Below are 19,018 nucleotides of genomic sequence, written 5' to 3'. Positions count from 1 at the left end.
CAATTTAAAGGTTACTATTAAGAGCTTTTATAAACAGACTACAAAAAGTATATGTTTTCCAAATGAATCATAAAATATAATATCTTGGTTACACAATGATCCATGATTATTTTTGGCAATTACCTTTTTTACATAAAATATTGTATTGTCATGGCATGTAACATCTTGTGATTTGTGAAAATAAGTGTGATTTTTATAAATAATAAAAAGTAAAAAAAATTTGAAAGCTGGAAAAACCTGCAATCATAGATTTATCTAAATTAATCAATTGTCTAAAGTTAAATTTAATACAATTCTTTTAATTCTATTCCAAACCTGATTAGCCCCTGCTGTATATTTGCCCCCAACTTCTGTTTAACAAAAAGATTTATTTCAACACATTTCTAAAAATATTTATTTTAATTGAGTCATTTCAAATAATTGATTTATTTTATCTATGCCAAGATGATTGACAGTACATAATATTTTGCTAGATATTTTCAAGTCACTAGTATTCAGTGTAAAGTAATTTAAAGGCTTAGGGTAATTAGTTTAAGCAAGTTATAGGGTAATTTGGCAAATTGGTAAATGACATGGCTTGTTCCGTAGACTATCCAATCAATATTTTTTTGATATTAGAAACTGGTTTTATTCTGGGTCTGGGCGACTCAGTGGTGCAGTGGCACGATCACCTCACAGCAAGAAGGTCGCTGGTTTGAGCCTTGGCTGCGTCAGTTGTCATTTCTGTGTGGAGTTTGCATGTTCTCCCCATGTTGGCATTTCTTTCTTCTAGGTGCTCCTGTTTAATCCGCCAAAACCAAAGACATGCGGTATAAGTGAATTGGGTATGCTAAAATTGACTGTAGTGTGTAAATGGGTGTGAATGTTTCCCAGTGATGGGATGCAGCTGGAAGAGCATTCGCTGCGTACAACATTTGCAGGCTAAATTGGCGGTTAATTCCGCTGTAATACCCAAGATTAATAAAGGGACTAGGCCGAAAACAAAAGAACGAATGCTTTTATTCTAGCCAAAACAAAAAACATAAGAAAAACTATTATTGGAAATACTTTGAAAATCCCTTGCTTTGTTAAACGTCACTTGGGATTTTTTTTTTTAAATCATCACAGGAAGGCAAATAATTTTGATTTCAACTGTATATGAAAATATTTACTTCGTACATTAGAATTATAATATTGTTTTTGAATTTTGCGGTCCATTAAATTGTTTTAAGAGCAAAAAAATCTTTGAAACAAACACAGACAAAGATTGTGTGTATTATTTTTATTTGAAAAAAAAAATTGCAAGCAAGAATATATCAGAATTTTGCCAAAAAAAAAAAAAAAGGGGGGGGGGGGGTTTGGGGGGGGGTTGGGGGGCGAGTGCACACCGTCTGAATGGATCTAATGTTTGGCGGTCAGAAAGCCCTATATGTAGCAATTAATAAACAAGGGTTCAAAGCATTCTGCATGCACCCCAACTAAAATAAATCGTAATTGCAGTTAACTTGCTCAAAAACTTTGTTATAACTATGTATACTTGAAAGCAACAATGAGAGCCATGTACTAAATCAAAATTACCTCATTAGATTAGGTTATTAGTAGGCTACCTAACTGAACAAATACAGTAGTATTCTAATTTATTTTAGTCACAGTTGCAACCTTTTCTTAAAGACAAACACAAAGTTTAAGCTGTTAAAAAAATCTAGACTCTCGATTAAGACACATCCTGAGCAGCTTAATAAGTAGGCTTGACTTAAAGGGCAGAACATATATAAGTACATTACTAACAAATTAGCAGCATTTCAATCTGTAATTGATTAGAGAGGTGATCGTATGGCAGGAAAGCGGTTACATAACTTATCTACTTATATATAAGATTAGTTAGACATGCTGTACAAACGCAGAGCATATACTTCCCATGTATTTTACACTTGCTCCATTTTCAATTTATGAAACATTCTTTATGCATTTTAAACTGTCGGAGAGAATACAAAAAATAGTGGTATAATCCATTTACAAATTATTCAAAATTCATTTTGAGAATTTGCTTTTAAACGTTTTGCCAATACCAGTAACCAGTCAAAGCTGACTCAAAATCAATAGAAGATCATTCTCCATTTGAAGGGTAGACACCATTTCTTTTACAACAGTGCCCTCCAGAGTAAAAAGCTGGAACAAAGTATTTGGTGTTTTTTCCTCATCTCAACTCCTTTACTCAAAGTTGGTTCATCCTCCGTTTTTTCCCACAGGTCTGTCCATATCCCTTTGTCTTCTTTTGTATGTAGATACACCCATCAATGAAATCCAGTGCAAATGTGCAACGTATTCAGAAAGAAATTAAAGAATGTCTAAATGGGGAAAAAAGGAAAAGTTAAAGACAATTAAATATGCACATATAAATAACACATTCATTATATTATGAAACTTTTTAAAGGGGAAAGTGTGTGTACTCTCTATATAGATATGAATGTGTTAAGATTTGATATTAAATCTGCTGTTATCAAAATCAATATGAATTTTCCTCTGCATACTTAAAAATGTCCTTAATCTTAATTACTATTTTGAAGAACAAAAGTGTATATATACAGATTTATTTGTAGTTCATCTAATCACTTAAAGGGAATGAGCAATAACAAAAACTTTAAGAAACAGTACTCAAAAACTGAGCGAGATTTTAACTTGCAGTATATTTACTCTATTTAAATGTAAGAAATGAATCCCAAACTAAAAAGTGAATATAATCTAATAAATCTAGCTAATTCAGCAGCTGGCGCCTATAGAACTGCAAAAATAATGGTGCTGCCTTGGTTATTGCGGTAAACAAAGGAGCATGATGTCTAATTTAGCAGGATTTTATTTATTTCATAAACTACATAGCATCCTGATATTCACAGGACACCCTGAAATAATTTTCCCAGAGATGGTTTGCAGTTGCAAGGACATCCGCTACGTAAAAATGTGTTGGATAAGTTAGTGGTTCATTCCGCTGTGGCGACCCCGAATTAATAAAGAAACTAAGCCGAGAAGAAAATGAATGAATGAATGACCCTGAAATAACAATCATTTAATCAATAAAACATACCCATCCCTTGAAACCAGTAAAAATTTAATTAAATTAAAAAAAGAAAAAAAATTTCTGATGTAAAATGTCAGTGCTGTTCGTCTACATAAAATGGTTGTGGTTGACTGTTGTCAGTCCCAATTTAGTTTAGTACTTTAAACTACTTTAAACTTTTAACTACTGGCTTAAAGTTTCTCAAATGCAGCCCTTGAGATTCGCAAATCCCAGTTTTAAAGCAGACTACCAATCCTAAATTTGAAAAACAACAATAGCTTAATATACATAAGCACTGACATCATAAACTGTCTGCCAAAAATTATCTATCTAATTATCTATTATCTAGTGAAATAGTAATCATATCAAGGCATAAAAGAACACATCAGTTTGAATACATGCATTCAATTATAAAGGATTGTTAAAAATATTTATTTATTTAAATCTGTCTTTCTTTGTTCATGAAATTGTGAAATCTAATTGCTCAGGACAATAAGAGCACTGCATAATCTAAGATGCCTAGGGTAAGCGTTTTTATTCTCACTTAAGGATCATGTGGTGCTTGTTGAATGCATTAAAAGAGTAGCAACCTACCAAATGAGAGCCTTTGATCGAGTGCTTCTTCCTTGTAATTTGTCCCCACTAGCAATGGCAGTCTTGTGTCTCCGCCTGTGTGTCTCAAGGTAAACCTTTTTGGCAAATGCTCTGCCACACATATCGCACGCATGGAGGGAAAAGTTTTTGGTTACTCTAACCTCAGTACAAGTCTCCTGACTTCTGGTGATGGGTGGTCCCTTGATAACATTATGACTTCGAGTGACATGTGGATTCTTGGCAGCTTGAAGGTTCTTGTCTTGTCTGTTTGGTGCAAGCGGAGACTCAAGTTTGCCGGTGTTAAGTGATGTTAAAGCGGAATGCTTTCGAGTGTTAGGGGATGTTTGTGATTCCTGTTTCTTTGCTTTGGGAGATACTAAAAGATCTTGTTGGCGACTGCTAGGGGAGGCTGGTGGATCTTGTGTTTTATGCTTCCCACTGCCATCCTCCTTTGCATTTATTTTCTTGCTTGCGCTGCTCAAGATAGCATCAGCCGGTTTCTTAACTGCCTGGTTCTCCAAGGCAGGCATGACTTTAGCCAGATACCTCGACGACTTCTTGTGCACCACTGTGATATGGCGAATTACATCACGTTTACGCCGTGACTCATATCTGCAGATGGGGCAGCGGTAAAACTTTATGTAGATGCTATCGTTTCCATCAGTGTGGAGCTCTGCAATGTGTTTGCCTAGGTTGTAACTGGTACTAAACTGGCGTTTACACAACCAGCAGTAGATCCTCTTAAAGTCAAAACTCACACTTTGATTTCCATCATCCTCTGAAGCTTTCGAGAGAGACTCTTTCTTTACATAAACCTTATCTCTTCTTTCTTGCTTCGATTTGGACTTCTGAGAGCTGTTTTCTAGAGTGGGTATCTTATGAACAATTCGCATATGTCGCCTAAGCATTAGTTGGGAGCTGTACTTGCGTTTGCAGAGCTTGCAGCGGCAACTTGTCAGGTTGTACTGTGGTTTTTCTTGCTTCAAAGGAGAGCTTGGTACTTTTGCTGGAGATGGAGGAGAAGGAGTGTCAAGTAAAAGAGGCTGGCCTGGTCTTGTGGCAATGTCTGGAGTAATCAAATCCCGCTTTAAGCCACGGTGGACCTCATCAAAGTGACGACGAACATTGGCCTTGGTGGCAAATGACTTTTTGCACACTGGGCAGCTCTTCCCAGGAGACGGCGGTGGTTCAACAGGATGCTTGTCCTTAACCACTGACAGGAGACTGATGGGCACTGTGCGTGTCTCTGTAAACTTGCGCAGCTCCTCCATCCTCTGCCAATGCATCTTTCGGCAGTGTCGGCGCACACTACGTCTAGAGCCAAAGTCTTTTCCGCACAGGCAACAAGAGATCCTCAATTCTTTTACTTCTGAGGCTGCACTCTCCTCTTCCTCTTCCTCCCCTTCAATCTTCATTTGCTCATCGCAGCTCGGACCTTCATTAGCAGGTTGTTCTTCGACTTCAGTTTCCATCTCATCTTCAAAATCTGACTGTTGGACCTTTTTGGGTGCCAAAATAGATTTGCGACGATTTTTCTTCTCAGGTAATAAAATCTCAGGGACAGGGGCAGGGGCAGTAGTAGTAGGGGCAGGGGATTCTGGCATGTCTTGAATTTCCCCTAGTGAAACATGTTGGAACACTGCATTGGGGTTGGTCTCAATGGCCTCAAGCTGAATTGTTTGTTTTTCTTGCTCTTTCTGTGGATAGATGGCTTGAAGAAGTTCTTTGATGGCATGGCTCTGCCCACCTTTTGAGGGATCTGCAGAAGGAGATCATAAAACTTTAATCTTATAAATAAATACTATTATTTACTAGAATAAATTAAACACACTTTATTTCCATAGGTTTTGGGAAATCTGCCTTTAAATTCTCAAGAACAAGAGTGTGTATCACTGACAAACAAGCCTTTAGCCTGGGATATTTTAACCAACTGTTGGCTGTGAAGCTGCATTGAGCCACCGTAAGCATCTGTATGACTAGTTAGTTTTGTGTGTTCTACACCTCGCCTCTCTTCAGACTCACGTTGGAGTGGGTTGGCCCAATTCAGCATGTAAAAATCAGTCAGTGACTGGTACTAAAATGGTACTAAACACTGCATTGTTTACAGTTTTTATGTGGCCATTACAAGTTCCAGTCTTACTCAGAATGCATACTAGTGTTTCAGTCGGCTGTCTTCTGCTTGGTGTTTTCTCATGCAGCTTTTTGGTCAAAACAGGACCAGGTTCGGCTGACACCAGACAACAACACAATTTGTTTTTGTTCCAATTCTTTCTTTAGTTCTTTGGCATCGACTTGGTGTGTCCCAGATACTGTAAGCTGATCAGCTAATGTTTACTTTTGTAATATTTGAATTGTTTGCCAATTAACACCACCTCATGTGGATTTCATTTCGGAGGCTGCTACGATCCCCCAGAGGTAACAATTTCAGCTCCCTTTAGGAATAAATGAAATACACCAACCAGGCAATCCAGGAAACTGGCAATGCGTGGTGTTTCACAGACCAAAACAAAGACATTGTGACATGGAACAGACTTCTTCAAAGTAGAATAACTGACTTTAGCAATGTTTTTCAGATAAACCACTATGTTCACTTTGCATGTTAAATAACTGCAAACATATTATGGTACGTTTATGCTTTACAAGTTGTCAAAAACTAGAATTTTCTTTCGCTGGAACTAAGGGGCTAATCTCAACCTCTGAAAAACAAACAAACACAATATCCCATAATCCCCTTCCACCAAACTTTACAAATGGAAAATAACTTATTAAAACAACTGCCTCGCATGCAAATAATTGCTGGTTCAATCCCAGCTCAGAGAGAGTGGGTGGTGTAGAATAGGCATGTTACACGTACAGCAACAGTCCCAAACTTCAGGGACATTTTGTGTAAAAATTAAATTATAAAACATTTTTGTTTGTTTATGTCTTTTGTGTTAGACAAGGGGCCATGTTTAATACAGGAAATATGAAGCTTACATATGGGCAAATGATACTTGCCTGTTACTCTAATTGTAAATGCATCATACAGTCCGATGTAACAAACGCGCACCATGACAAGTTGTTTTTACTGTTTTTTGGGGGGTTTTTTATTCACAAATGTGTTTTTGTAGCTTTGCATCAAAACAGTTGAACCACTGAAGTAAGAGGCAATGTTGACAATGTTTTTAGTTCCTTTTCTGGACTTTGATCATCTTGGGAACATTGCTGATTATGGAGGATGAGGAAACTCTCTGATTTCATCTAAAATATCTTGATTTTTCTGAACATGAACAGATGTCTCAGAGAATTGAAACCACATTATTAATTGGTGAATAATTTCTATCAGATTAACAGGAAGTTGACTGTTGATTGATGGGTATTTTTACATTTTTTTCTTTCACAAAAATATACATTTTGTTTACACAAAAAATTGAATGGTACCCAATGTGTTTTTTTGACAGCACTCGACTTTTCTTCCGATTAACTTTTCTTTCAAATATATTCCTAAAATTAACAATAGTTTTTATGAGGTAACAATTGAAAAAGTTGAATAACTGAGAAATTTTAAATACATGTACAAACCATCTGACTGAGGTTGCTGGGAAAAGCAGTAAAGCTCCTTGTGTGTGACCAGATTTGGTAGACCACGAAACAGACTTCGACAGATTTTACATTCAAATATGGTGTCAACTTCCTTCAACAGCATTTGTTTTAGTTGAGCTGTACCTGCAATAACAGCACAATAAAAACAAGCAGTTATCAAAAAGACAGTTTTATACAGGAAGGTATGGTGGATGAAAATTTTACTGGTGTCTCGTTAGTAGAAATCTCCACAGTCTCACTCAACATAAATACTAACAGTTTCTTTGGACTGCATTTCACTTTCAGTAAAGAGAGGATATACTTGGATGCTGGCATATTTACATAACAAAGTGTTGTGCCTGTTAAATACAAAAGATCTGCATAAATTATCAAAATTATGGGATTGAAGTACCTGAGCGAAAACACTCAATAATTTGATGAATTCCTGACTTGGATGTCTGAAGCTGTTGTTGAAGCAGGGGTGGATCACCAGGCTCAATCAGATGCACTAAAAACAAAAGACAGCAAAAAAATAAATAAATAAACAATAATAACAACAACAATAATAATAAATATTAAGACTATCAGTTATGTCAAACAGATAGCTGGTCAAGTGTGTTTCAGCTAGGCAACATCTCTCATTTTGGTTCTTTTTTTATGAACTTCATGATTCAAACTTGGATGCAATTCAGCCTTTAATTTTAAAAATAAATATTTATCCCATATTTGTCTACTTATCCTGTATTTAACAACGTGATAAATTAAGTAAATGTGTAGTAAACTTATTACTTTTTAAACTATATTTTAACAATGATGATTGCAAATATGCAGGGAAACGTAGAATTATTACGATGGCAGATTAAATAACAAAGGAACATAAGGAAAATAACTCAACATTTAAAAGCCGAAAATCTTAAATTTAAAAAAACCCTAAACAATCATTTGTATGTAACAATAATTGATCCATGATGTCTTGCTATACATTTTTCAAATAAACAAGTAGTGCTAACACTTTTTAGCTCTTTTTAAAATGAAAGATTCAATACTGTGTTCCAGTCAACATTTCACTATTGCCCAGTATATAAGTTACCTCTCTGTCCTGGAATAGCTTGTTTTTATTAACGGTCATAAATTACAATAAAGACAAATAACTCCAGGTCACTGAAGTTAGCAGCAATGTAAAACGCAAATAACAACCTGCTGTGCTGTGACATCTTATTCCACCAGTAAACAGTGTGGAAATATGTTGATTCATGGAATGTGTTTGTCCTACATTAACAGCCATGTTGCCACATGACAGTGGATTTAAAATCAAACAACGCAGGCAGTTTTTGCTAAATAAAATGTGTAAAATAGGCATTTATCTGTAGTGTGGCCACCAAGAGATAAAAAAAACATAATCACATAATCAACTTCATAAAAATTTGAGTGAAATATATAAAAACTTTGTAAGTCTACACCTAAGTATTCTATGTACTTATTATTGTGTGTGTTGCATAATTGAATTCTGCCAAAAATAAGAAAGACTTTTTATTGTGAAAGGAAAGAACTTTTCCTCTTTGGATAGACTGACAAATCGAGCACAATAAGAGCAGGAATGTGTATTTAAAAAGGATACAGGGTCAGTTTTAATTTCATGTTGACTTTAAGGTGCCGGGTTCCTACCTGGATTTTTGCCACAAGGCTCTTGAGGGGTTTCTGTTGTTTGGCAACAGCAGGCCTGAAGTGTCTCAGTCTGGCAGTATTTGTCACTAGTCAGGCTTCCCTGAACTTCACTCTTAGTAGCCTCCATCTCAGAGGCCCCTTTTATGAACCTAAAAGGCTAAACAAAAAAGTGAATCAGAGCAGTTTCCTCTCAATGCTTTTAATGGAGAAATTATTTTTTTAACACATGCATCCCGAAATGGCAACATGTTTTCCAGTAGCAGAAGCAGCGTAATTAACCAATTACAATTTGATAATCAAATATATATTTTTAAACAAAAATTATAAGAATTTGCTTGTAAGTCAACTCCAGTTGTTTAAGCCTGTACTGACAAAGACAAACACCTATTAATGTCACTTTGATGACTATGTTAAAGACATTTATTTCACAATTACCAGGGAAATTTTAAGAGGAGGCATAACAGAATGAAACAATACAAATTATGCAAATGTCTGTCAAGCATCAAACAACCATCAAGACTGGGAAAATAGAAAGAACTGTTTATGACCACGAGAAAAACTAAAATGAGAATGAATTGTTGAATCACAGAGCTTTTAAAAAATACTATTTTTGACTTAAAGGTACCCTTTACACACAAACTTGTAATTATTAAATTAGTCAAAATATTAAACATTTAGTTATTAGATTATGATGATAAAACAACAATTCAATTGGATTAATACAAGCAAAATTATGCAACAATCAGTAAAAACAAAATTATCCTAATATGTAGCATCCATTGTTCTAACCAGTTTAAAGAACAACAGAAAAGTAACTTCCTAAGTAGAGTTACCACAACACAATTTCATTTCATTTAAAAAACATAGCAGGGCAAACTATGAATGGTAAGATTTGGGCAAGTGGCAAAAAATATTAACCCAATATTGCAGTTTAGATATGTATACGTCTTGTATTAATATTTCATTTAGTTCAATTTTATCGGTTTTCAGCTTTATGCAGTTCACTTAAATATTGCAGGAAATGCTTGTTTTCATGTCAACTCATTCCTTAGAGCTGTAGTATTGGGCGGAGGTTACTATGGTAAAAACAATGTTTTGATGTGCTTCGATGCATGCCATTGTGTTTACTTGAGTATTGCGAAAAACAGGGCAAATTAAAACTAAAATATTCTGTGTTGTGATTCTGATGGACACCTGACCGAGATAGCAGTGTCCTGCCCAAACATTCGCGAGGCAGGAAGTCGCGAGGGTGTTTGAATGAGCACGTGTCCATGGCCAAATTTACAAATTAACGTAATTATGCTTCATATTAGTACCATTCTGTTTTTAAAACCTGCCGTTCGATTGATAAAAAACAAATGTGTTTGATACGAGTCGCATTGTCGGTGTCAAATCAAAAAGACTAGCAAATATCAGAGTATCGCGGTGGACTCGTGCATGAACAAGTACTTTGCAAACTTCATAACAAACTAAGTATTTCGTGTAAAACTAAAGCCTACTATAAGCGTGCGAGAGCATCCAAAACAACCGAGAACGTCGTGGATTGACCATCGGTAGGCACCCAAAAGCATCGCAGACATTTGGCCACGTGACCGGAAAAATAATAATTTAAAATAACAGACACACGATCTGTGCCAGATCCTGTTAAAGCTTTGGAGTAAAACGCGTGATATATAACGTTTGTCATTAAATGATGCATTTAATAATGACACGCTACAATGTCGGACGTACATCATGTGGTTGTTTAAAATTACGTGGTCACATAAGCTCGCGAAAAGTCACCACAAAATAAACCTCGACATTGTGCTTTTAACGTTACGCGGTGATGCATTACCATATCAGACACAGGATAAAATTGCTATTTTATACGACAAAGTCGTACCCAGAACCTTTAACACGCACTCTCATTCGCACGTACCCATCAAAACACACTGGTTCCACAAGGGGCCAAATGTAAGAACAGCGTGAAAAGTTGATGCCCACATTTAGCAGTGACAGTTTCCAAATCAAAGTACAAATATACAACTACAAGTTCTGGATGACCAGAACAGAAGCACCAACATCAGTTCATGCGTTTGAATGACTTTCGATAAGAAATTGTGGATGCATGTGTACGGGAACGCGCGAAGCCATTGGCAGCATGTGCATCGCCAAGTCCACAGATGCTAAAATTAAGCATCTGACCACCAAAGAGCCAACGTATCGCAGACTACCACTTGGATAACATCGAAAAGTGTGTGTTTGCGCTATTCGTGGGCATTTCTGTCCTACTAAAACCTGTTGGAAAACCCGGGGTTTGCGTTCTCCCCTATGCGCAATTTAGACACGTCGTGGCGCATACACGCTTCATTTAGCCAAACTGTTTAAAAATGTAAGCGCAGATTATATCGCCAGGTTTTCCGGATATTCGGGCTATTTAGCGTTTTCGTGAAGCAATTTGCATAGCTCCATTATTCTGTAAATCTCTTTTACACGGTTACATTGTCAGGCCAAATCTCCTCTATTGCGAACCACAATGGGCCAGATTAACTTGATGGAGAAGGAGAGCCCATGTGCAGAATGGAGCTTTAAAGCGGCATAAGAAGGACTGATGCTTACCAGGGAGTGAGTGCGGCGTAAAGGCGGGCTGACGCGAGAGGCGATACAAAAGACGACGTTGCCACCAACTTATGGTGCTTTCTGAGTGCAAATCCACCAAAATATGAAATCTCGTCCCCAAACAGTGACAAAGCGCACACATTCGGGAGGATTTGCGTGATTATAGGGCACGTCCGACAGATAAAGTGCTGCGCTTTGCGGCGCTGTGCCATCTTCCCGAAGCCGCTTTGGCGCACAGGTCTGGTGACCCTTCCGCCTTTACGCGTCCTCTCCTCTTCGCTGTTTTGTTATGAAGTGCCATATTCACTCCCAAGTAGGCCCGCAGACTTGCTTTATCTTTGCGGACGGTCGCTGCGAGTCCGAATCAACTCTCGCTCTAATTTAAGCGCTCGGAACAAGTGCGTTTTCCCCGGTTGCACAGCCAGCACGAACGGTGACGCCATTTTCTGTAGAGAACAACCACGCTCGCGCAGGATAGGAAACGACACTGGTCCGCTGCACGATTCCGGGCCCGAGTGGGCAACTCCCGCGGTTGAAATCGGCTGAGATGTGTTCACGGAGTTCTTACCTCGTGTAAAAACAACGTTCGCTTTCGAGTAAAGATGGTAGAAGGCGATCTGGAGATTGTTTCTCTCGCCTCTCGCGCTGACGCTGCCCTCTCGGAAGCTGCCTTTGTGCACCGCGAGGACCTCTCGGCGGAGAAGCGGCTGTTGCGCAAAGGTGCAATGGATGTTTGAGACCACCAAAATGTGGCACCCGATGTTGTCGCCAGATTGGTGATTTACATCTGACCCCCACAACGTGTGCATCAAACTAAGGAAATTAAGGACCAGTTAATTTCTCACACATCCAGATAAAACTGTTGCAAATACACCGGATTCCAAACACAAATTTAAGCCCACGGAGCCTTTCCATTGGCGATTAAATATATTACTTTTTTGGACAATTATTATTTAAAAAAAAAACACTGTAAACAAATATATATTTCCAAAATTAGACAAAATTTAATTAAATTTAAATTCATTAACATCGACTAAGCAAACTTTTATCTACTTAAAGTCTTAAACTTATTGAAAGTAAATTTTGTTTAACGTTTGACATGTTTGTTAATAAAACCAGGCCCATATAAACAGATAAATGTCTGCAAGAGTGGATTTGATATTGTTTCTTGAACCACATAGCAATTTGACATTTTCCTAAAATTATTGTTTCAAATGTTAACTTTTATTTACTATTTTAACTAAACTGACAAAGTATTAATATAAATTCTTTGATTAAGCGTTTAAAAAAACACAGGAGGCAAAGATAAGAAAGTGTAAAATAACAATGGCAAATGTATAACTTGAACAATTGTTTAAAAGGAAAACATGAAGAAATAAAAGCACAACACAGGATATTATATATAATTTAATGTTTAAATAATTTAATGTTTAAGGTTTAAATTGTTTCTTTAAAATCATCCCCGAGGATAGAATATTTGCCAAAATTGAAGAAACCCCTTCATGTTTGTTTGTTTTTTTATGATCAACACCATATGACAGCCTCCAAATTTAGCATTTAAAAAAAACAATGCTAGTTTAACACAATAGTATTGTAGCATGTGAACATTAAACTATTCATAAGCTAACACACCTTCATTCATTCAAAACTTTGAACAGTCCATAATTACCATGTAGGTATTCTTCCCATTGAACTGTTAATGTAAGTCGTTCTCTGTCTCTCCACTGACCTTTTGCATTGTGAGAGTGTATAACTGCTAAGTTTTTTTTTATATACCTAAAGGTAAACTGGCATTCACTGATAGATGTGGTATTTTTGTCATTTGTTTTTCCACACCAGTGAGATTTTTTATCGATAAAATGTACATCAAACCAAGTGTAACGGGCATACAAATACTCTACATATTTTCTTACAAATCCACTAATTATTTTTAAATTTATGACCTCACATTTTTATTAATTTGGAGGCAAAAAATCAGTTCACACATCTGTGTGATACACTAACATTTAACAACATCCAGTTGTAACGATACTTTAGTTTTTATCTTTTCCCTTTTATACACTATATACCTTTTTACTGGGTTAAATGTATTTAACATATTGACACATGCGTTTTAAATGATAAAGGCTATACAAATAAAATGTAATAATATAAAGAAATACAATATGTGTGCTTATTAGATATTTAATGGTCACAACTCACATATTTTTTTTAATGGTGTAAAAGTAGGTAAAATATTTTAGCAAATCATTAATATTCACTGCAGTTGTAGTAATTTGACAGGGATATCAGTCTATAACAAACAAGCTTTTTTTAAATATAGACACAAATAGTGTAAAGAATCAAGATTTTTCACGTTGTGGATAAATTATTTGACAATAATCTTCTCTGTCTCAATGCTATAATTACAGACAATTAAATTGTACTATTTACTTTCTGTGGAAAACAAAACAAGATGTTTAGAAAAGATCTCAAGTGTTTATTTTTGTCCATACATAACATTTCAATGGCTTCTGACTTTATTGTATGAACAAACATAAGAATAGTTCATGATGACAAAGTTTGCAATTGTCCCCCTCGCCAATATACAGATTGGTGGGAGTTGAGAGTTTTAATATTCTGTGTCCACACACCACCTATAACCTAAAACACTACAATGTTATAATGTTTAAAAAATTAGGCACGAAGTAAAATTTACATCGAGCTTTAGTTGCTAGAAAAATTGATGTGTTTGTGTGTTTATTTCTTTATGTGTATGCCTTCAAACACAGAATTTGTGAATGCATCCACATTGTGTTCCTTATTAATGTCCGTACAAGTATGTGTGGGGACTATTTTATGGTCCCTATAAGGAAAATTTTCTATAAAACACACAATCAGTATTTTCAAAATGTAAAAATACAGATTGTTTCCTGCAATGCTTGGGTATAGTGTTATGGAATATACAATATAATGCATGTGCATGTGTAAGCAGCATTGCAATATTTGTCATGATTTATTTGTTAATAGTAAAAATAATCGAACATAAATACATCTTTATGAATATACTCTTCTCATATGAATCAATACAAAATCCTTTAAAGAACACTTTTAACACTTGAAAAACTTTTTTTAATAGTTGTTGAGTTCTTCTACTGCTTGAATGTTCTTGCACATCTTACAAGCTGTTTGTCCTAAACAGAGAATTAGAGAGATCCTGATAAATCAAGCACAGAATTCACAGTCATTAATCTGCCTTATTAAATGTTATCAAAACATGAAAGACATAACATACTGTTGATATAATCAAATACATTCAAAACAAAAGATGAGTGTTGTGTCTGCATTCAAACTTTGAATTCACAGACCTTGAATATCCAAATAATATTACTCAAGCAGTACTTACACCTCTCTTATGAATGTTTCCTGAGATATCTTGTTTTCACTGGCTCCATCAGGGAACGCGCTGAAATTCTTAATGCCAATTGTCTTTAGTACTGTTGGGGACCCATGTTACATTTAGTCAGACCACTGGTATAATTCTTACATGCATGAACTGTAAACAATGTTTGTAAGTCGTATCGAGAAAATATGCTAATATGTTTTTACATGTTTAACTTGTATCACACTAATAATATAATAAATATATAGATATATAAATGTATATAAATAAATATATATGACTTCACTTGACTTAATTTGACTCACCATTTGCTTACCTTTAAATAGATCCAAAGTACCCATAAGAAATAAATTAATTTCCAGAACACTAAGATATTTTTAGTCTGATAGATTTGTGTGCTTTCATTGAAAATAATCACAAATATCTTGGACGCTTAAAAAAGTTCATTAAAAAAAATCCTCATGAAGTGAGCATGTCTTCAGAGGTATTTCAGATTCCTTCATAAGATTCAATATAAGATTGTTCACATATATTATCAGTTGTTTGATGAATAAAAATCTTATTGGTTCTCCAAAAAAGCATACATACAGTACATAAAACAAATGTAATAGGTAATAAAAACTATTAAAAATATGCTTATAAAACAGAAACATAACATGCTAACTAAAATACAAAAACAATCTGAAAAACTTACTGACAAATTAAGGAAAATACTATTTAAACACTGGTATTTTCGATAAATAAACGAAACTGAAATTTCTTTAATAACAATCAAAAAACAACATTTGCTGTTTGTTCAAACTACTTATTTAACTTGAGCTGAAACAACACAAATCTTTTTGTGTTGAAAAATTTGTGAAAACTAATAAGGTAACTTAATTCCTTCATTTTATCCTAACACAAATTGATTGTGTGGAACCCAATATATTATTTCAAGTAAATATACGATCCTGTATTATGTAATATAATCCAATCCCAGCTAGCAAAATTCACGTGGCTCAAATCCGGCCCACACCATAAACTTACATCCAGCCCACATACCACATGGAATGATGGCACTTGGGCAGTCCTCTCCTGTTTGCCAGATCTGGGCCACTATTAAGCCATAGCAATGTCACATATTAGCCAGAATTCAACCAAATGAACCAGAACTGACCCTATTCTGGGCCACAGTTAGTTTTTATTCTGGCACAGATCTGGCCTATAAATTACACTTGCTAGGTGTGGCAAAGAACAAAAATCCCAGCATACATTGCAGTATGAATACATTATACAACTTATTGATGCTATGGTTTTCATTATTTGATTTTGATTCTGCTGTTTATGTTGACGTAGTTGATTTTGTCACTTTTAGTATATATATATATATATATATATATATATATATATATATATATATATATATATATATATATATATATATACTAAAAAAAAAAAAAAAAATATATATATATATATATATATATATATATATATATATATATATATATATATATATATATATTTTTTATGTTTGTGAGTTTTGTTTATTTTGTTAATTGTCACCGTTGTTGAGGTTTATAATCTAATTATTGATATCTCTGTGAACAGAAGTTGAACCGTAGAATGTTAATAGCTTATAAACCTTTATAATTCTGTGGCATGTGCAAGCATGTCATTATGTTACTTCTAATAATGGATTAAACATGGGTTAACATCAGTGAATTATATTATTTCATCCTAGGTTGTGCCTCACTTAATTTATTATTTTACTTGGCTTGTTTGATGTAATGAATAAAAATTTCAAGCAAAAATCTTAAAAGTTACAGCAGCCCAAAAGATATTTATATTAAGATGTTTAGGGCTATGAGCCAAACTAAAGCAAACACTTTTCTCCATGATGATGACTATGTGGTCCACATATGTGAAGATAACTGGGCCACATTTGCCAAATCTTCTCTGAGCCTCTTTAGGCTCAGAGCCACATTGGCCAGAGCTAACTGTGACAATATTTGCCAAAAGTGGCAAATGTCTTAAGATAACTGGGCCACATTTGCACTTACACATGTGAGCCACTTTAGGTTTATTATACCTAGATTACCCTTAAATGACTAGGCCACATTTTTGCCAATTGTGGCCCACATCTGTCCTCCATTATTTGGGCCAAATTGATAATTTTCCACATGGGCCACTTCAGGCTCACATTAATTTTGTCTGGGCCGAAAGGAATACCACCAGTGCTGCAAAACTGCATAAAATGACCTACATTTGTATGCTATCTGGGATATGATTTGAAACATAATATAATGCTCCGTCCAAAAAGCCTGTCCTTGCATTTTACATTTATTTTGGTTAATGTTGCATGCATTTCTCTGAAGCCTTCACCCAAAATTGCTTTATTCATTCACGTTTTACACTATGTTTTTATGTGTTGTTAAAGGTTTCCTAAAAGGACAACGTTTTTTTACGATATCTGCAACTTAAAGGATTTACCTTCTTTGTATTGACCATAAGTGATGCAGCCTTGATTGGAAGGATCCAGGATTCCGAACAGCGCGTCTAGGTTGGATACGTTTAAAAGACACGGGGTGTTTCCTTGATGATCTTTGGAAATTTTAAGCTTTTCAAGCTGGTCAATCAGAAATTTCCTAGGACGATCTGTAAGACTTGGTATTAGTTATTAGTACGAACGCAAAATAATATTTTTTCTATGTACTAAAAGAGGCAGTTTCCTCCAAATAATGTTTTCAAACTCTTACGCAACAAATATAGAGGTAGCCGGTAAACTAAAGTAATCTAAAGTTACCAAATATGAGGTAAAGTCTTACCTGGTCTGTAGAAGAAGAGCATACTAGTTAAATTATCCATTAGGTCAACAATTTCGTGTTTTTTGATGTATTCTGCTGCCTCGCGCTCCCGTGGGGATGACATCTTCACATTCACGCTCTGGTGTCCGGTGTACTGCAAGTTTATTACTGTTGCTATGAAACCGCACATGCGCATTGTACAAGGCAAAAGTCGGCGACCTCAAATACATGAGCAAGTCAAATACATATTTTCATATCGATCAGTAATTAGCATACTCTTAAAGTTACTCATAAAAGAACAAAAAAGTCAACCCTCACGTTGTACCAAACCGGTATTGGAGCACAAAACAAGACGTTAAAATACTGGACAGAACGGTATCAATCACCATTGACTGTACATGTACATGAAAAAGATTCAATGCAACCGAGTGTCTCGTTCCGCCTAACGTATTCCCCTTTGTTCCATTTGAGCGAACTATCCATTTAAACCTACTTCCGCCCTAATCCTCTTCAATCTCATTACGTCTCTTGAAACTGAAGCCAGTCGGGTTATGCTCTTGTATTTAGATTAGTAAAAAGAAGAAGAAGAAGAAGAAGAAGAAGAAGAAGAAGAAGAAGAAGAAGAAGAAGAAGAAGAATTGATTAAATAAATTAATGGGTGTTTTTACACAACTTTGCATTGTGATGTATTAATTTGTTATGGGCCCATTCTTAGCCTACTTCAATATGAAAATGTAATTAATTTAATTAATAAAACTATATAAAAATGTCCAGAAGGAAATAAACAGATAAAAATATGTTAATATATAAAAAATATCTTAATTTTCAGAGTAAATAATATAAATAAATCAATGTTTGGAAAACGAATATGAGACAAAATGCCCCTTTCTGTAGTTTTATTTTTACGTGTTCATTTAATTTATTTAACTTTTTTCACGCACATAGTATTATTTTAACGTACTGTGAAATAAGACTTTAAGGAGTTGAAAGTTTCTGTGCAGGTTTTACCACTAGAGGGAACTCTTTGTGTAGGCTACCTATTGTATGGTATGAGTGGTTCTCTTAGTTTTAAATAGCAGAAAATATATCATGATTCTACAGATGCACACCCTTTCTCACATTTATATTATATTATATTATATTATATTATATTATGTTATGTTATGTTATGTTATGTTATGTTATGTTATGTTATTATATTATATTATATTATATTATATTATATTATATTATATTATATTATATTATATTATTTTATATTATATTATATTATGTTATATTATATTATATTATATTATTTTATATTATATTATATTATATTATATTATATTATATTATATTATATTATATTATATTGCACTTTTAGGGTGATGGAGTGCTTCCTGTGTGATTGGGAAA

The 19,018-nt window shown here is 34.8% G+C and overlaps 2 protein-coding genes across 6 annotated transcripts; both read right to left on the bottom strand.

Annotated features, from left to right (window-relative positions):
* Window positions 1-1,242: 1,242 nt before the first annotated feature.
* On the bottom strand, window positions 1,243-12,282 carry znf800a (zinc finger protein 800a). Of its 4 annotated transcripts, none has more exons than NM_001324549.1 (6): window positions 12,021-12,282; window positions 8,855-9,011; window positions 7,602-7,697; window positions 7,190-7,333; window positions 3,629-5,387; window positions 1,243-2,327 (listed from the first exon to the last, which is right to left on the bottom strand). In NM_001324549.1, coding segments are annotated over exons 2-6 (2,127 nt in total). In that variant the 5' UTR covers window positions 8,982-9,011; window positions 12,021-12,282; the 3' UTR covers window positions 1,243-2,326. The 4 variants fall into 4 exon arrangements, with proteins under 4 accessions (NP_001311478.1, XP_017209581.1, XP_073798339.1 ...); XM_017354092.4 differs by having other exon boundaries at window positions 1,247-2,327; window positions 11,453-12,135; XM_073942238.1 differs by lacking the exon at window positions 12,021-12,282 and adding an exon at window positions 10,773-11,909 and having other exon boundaries at window positions 1,247-2,327.
* A 1,628-nt stretch (window positions 12,283-13,910) lies between these two features.
* si:dkey-42p14.3 lies at window positions 13,911-17,759 on the bottom strand. Of its 2 annotated transcripts, none has more exons than XM_002666884.8 (4): window positions 17,642-17,759; window positions 17,307-17,471; window positions 14,838-14,928; window positions 13,911-14,648 (listed from the first exon to the last, which is right to left on the bottom strand). In XM_002666884.8, exons 1-4 carry the CDS (start codon window positions 17,742-17,744, stop codon window positions 14,564-14,566), a joined length of 444 nt encoding a protein of 147 aa, XP_002666930.3. In that variant the 5' UTR covers window positions 17,745-17,759; the 3' UTR covers window positions 13,911-14,563. The 2 variants fall into 2 exon arrangements, with proteins under 2 accessions (XP_002666930.3, XP_001332866.5); XM_001332830.10 differs by having other exon boundaries at window positions 13,911-14,625.
* Between the last annotated feature and the right edge of the window lie 1,259 nt (window positions 17,760-19,018).

This window comes from Danio rerio, chromosome 25 (genome assembly GCF_049306965.1).
Source record: "Danio rerio strain Tuebingen ecotype United States chromosome 25, GRCz12tu, whole genome shotgun sequence".
NCBI lineage: Eukaryota > Metazoa > Chordata > Actinopteri > Cypriniformes > Danionidae > Danio > Danio rerio.
The sequence above is the reverse complement of the archived record's forward strand: the minus strand, read 5'-3'. Positions and strand labels throughout refer to the sequence as shown.

What these genes read in the sequence shown, in the direction of transcription:
- znf800a (XM_073942237.1), bottom strand. Translation starts at nt 10,590, where the DNA reads ATGATGTACGTCCGACATTGTAGCGTGTCATTATTAAATGCATCATTT. An exon ending in GATGCTCTCGCACGCTTATA is followed by an intron (nt 9,012 to 10,353) that starts GTAGGCTTTAGT and finishes TTTTTTGTTTAG; the next exon opens with CCTTTTAGGTTCATAAAAGG. An exon ending in TATTGAGTGTTTTCGCTCAG is followed by an intron (nt 7,334 to 7,601) that starts GTACTTCAATCC and finishes CTGTTATTGCAG; the next exon opens with GTACAGCTCAACTAAAACAA.
- si:dkey-42p14.3 (XM_002666884.8), bottom strand. Translation starts at nt 17,744, where the DNA reads ATGTCATCCCCACGGGAGCGCGAGGCAGCAGAATACATCAAAAAACAC. An exon ending in GCTCTTCTTCTACAGACCAG is followed by an intron (nt 17,472 to 17,641) that starts GTAAGACTTTAC and finishes CAAGTCTTACAG; the next exon opens with ATCGTCCTAGGAAATTTCTG. An exon ending in TTATGGTCAATACAAAGAAG is followed by an intron (nt 14,929 to 17,306) that starts GTAAATCCTTTA and finishes GGTCCCCAACAG; the next exon opens with TACTAAAGACAATTGGCATT.